This window comes from Hipposideros armiger, unplaced genomic scaffold (assembly GCF_001890085.2).
Source record: "Hipposideros armiger isolate ML-2016 unplaced genomic scaffold, ASM189008v1 scaffold_16, whole genome shotgun sequence".
In the NCBI taxonomy this organism is placed as follows: domain Eukaryota; kingdom Metazoa; phylum Chordata; class Mammalia; order Chiroptera; family Hipposideridae; genus Hipposideros; species Hipposideros armiger.
In genome coordinates, this window is record NW_017731366.1 from 4022398 (window position 1) to 4024727 (window position 2330).

General features: G+C 43.1%; 1 protein-coding gene across 1 annotated transcript in view; it reads right to left on the reverse strand.

Annotated features, from left to right (window-relative positions):
* Positions 1–7: 7 nt before the first annotated feature.
* The window catches only part of LEKR1 (leucine, glutamate and lysine rich 1), a 169233-nt gene continuing 166910 nt past the window's right edge, over positions 8–2330 (reverse strand). The window contains exon 14 of the mRNA XM_019626541.1: positions 8–750. Coding sequence (XP_019482086.1) covers positions 337–750 — 414 coding nt within the window. The 3' untranslated portion in view covers positions 8–336. The remainder of the gene's footprint in view (positions 751–2330) is intronic.

Consider the following 2330-nt stretch of genomic DNA (forward strand, 5'->3'; position numbering starts at 1 on the left):
AGAAAGAAAGAAACAGAAAAGATGCTGTGGGTGAACAATTTACCTATGATCTCTAAAGGGGCATGTTCATAGAGCATGTCTAAACATACAGTACGTAGAAATTAGCCTTCTGGGATACCAATGGCTTCATTATCTGTTGCCATGTCATAGGCCTATTGGAAAATGTGGCTTCACAATTTCCTAGCGTTTTCAATTCTCTTGTTACAGATATCTACGGACATGCATTGTTAGTCTGTGATGCTCATTTGACCTCTGTCATCCCCAGTTGCAGTGAGGCTCCGGCACTGTGGCAAAGAGCAGGCACTCTGTGTGGAGCTGCTCCCAATTCGGGATCAGTCACTGCGGACTTGGTCTCCTCCGCAGAAGGGCGGCCAGCCTTTGTCTGGTCTCACTTACCGAAGATGCCCGGCCCTTGGGAGGACGTGGCTGGGGGAGATTGGGCAAGGCTGAGCTGCGGACCCTCTTGGGCTGAGCTGAGGCGGGGGAAGTCGTGGGTTTGGACACTCCGTGCAGGCTGGGGATCTTGATTCCCTTGTCAGGGTTCAGTCTCAAAAGGCTTCTCTCTCTGTGATGAGTGACCGCAGCAGCAGGGGAGGTTAGGCTGCCCTGGCTGAAGGAACACGGTGACAACTGGAAACTTCCACTGAGCTTCTGGAGCTCCAGGAGCTGTTCTCTGGCTTGACTCAAAGCCTCCGTCAGTTCAAAGCGTTCTTCACACTCTCTACGCACTGTTTCCTGAAGAAAAGTTTTCTGAAATGAGAAAAAGGGGGTGGGGTGGGGGGAGCACCCCTTGCTTTAAACAGTGTACATATGGGTAGTTCTTGGCAATACATATTGAGAACTGAACTGGAAATCAGAGGACTATGTTCTTTGTCTTTGGGATACTCTACCATGTGTGGCGTGCAAGTCAAAAATTCAAATAATTTGTGAAGCTAGAAGGAAGTTTAAGAGAACGTTTGATTCAATTCTTGCATTTTTCAAAAGAGGAACCAAGAGCCAGGATCACTCGGAAGGTGGCGGCGCTGGGGCTGGAACCCGGAACTTCTAATGCCTCCTTCAGGGGGGTTTCAGCTTCTCTGTGCTTGTGTTTCAGACACTGGGTCATGCACATGTGATGTCTAATAGGTATGATCTGTGGTGCCATTAAATATGTCAGATATGTTATTTTATAATGCAGGTAAACTGCAATACATAAGACAAGCAGATACAATTGCTTGAACTTGAATATTAAAAGAATAAAATATATCAGCTATAGCATTTAAACAATAAAATCAGCTCCTCTGTATGATGTCTTCTCCATAGAACTTAAACATACTGATTATTTTCTATTCTGTAAGATTCTGGGTTGTCAGAAAAGTCATGATGCATTTTTGCAATGAAAAACATGGAAAAATACGTCATGACTTTTCTGACAAGCCAATATATATCAAAATAAGGAACAATAACTCCTGCTTTTAATGCCATTCAGCATCCATTTATCCAGTTACTAGAAGCTGTAGTGGATACAGGTTCTGCCCTCAAGAAGTTTGCAGCCTCATAAGTTTGGGCAGAGTTTCCTTTTTTGTCCCTAATAGAACTTGGAGCCCAGGGTGGAAACTATGGGGGTTAGGTCGAGGAAGGACTTTTTATTAGCCAAAGCTGTTTGGAGGATGCCCTGAAAAGTGGGATCTCACGTGACTGGGACGTATTGGAGGGAATGTACGCTTCCAATGTATGACTGGACCAGAGACCATTAAGGGCCCTTCAAATTCCGAGACTCTGCATTTCTCACTGAAGAGTTACCCATCTTTCATCTATGGAATTCATCAAGATTACCTGAAGGCCTATGGTAAGAATTAGGTCTTGGATCTGCCTAATGTCCTGACATTCATGTCTGCAGGTTGTCAAAAAAGTGTCTGAAATGTAGCAATTCAAAGTGGTATCCAAATAAGTAAACACAATTAAAACGATTGTGGTATAGAACACTTCAACTAAAAACAAACTTCCATCAGGTTAGCTTGTTTGTAAAAACAGCCAAGACATTCCCATGTCTGACTCTCAGTGGAAAATATTCTCCTAAGGGTTTAGTGGCTAATCTGCTGTCAGTGGAACTAAATAACAAAGCATCAGGGGAAGTAGCATCTTCCTGTATTTGAGTTTCTGGTGATTATGGTCAGAGCTGCATTCAATTCCAAATTTGGTAATCAATATTGAAGAATGTGGAGCAATTCCAGGTTAACAGTTGCACAGTAATTTTCTATGAAATCAGCAGTGTGTCTGGATCACACAAACTTCATCATGTACATATATTATAAACATACAGACATGGTCCATATATCCACATTTTTTTT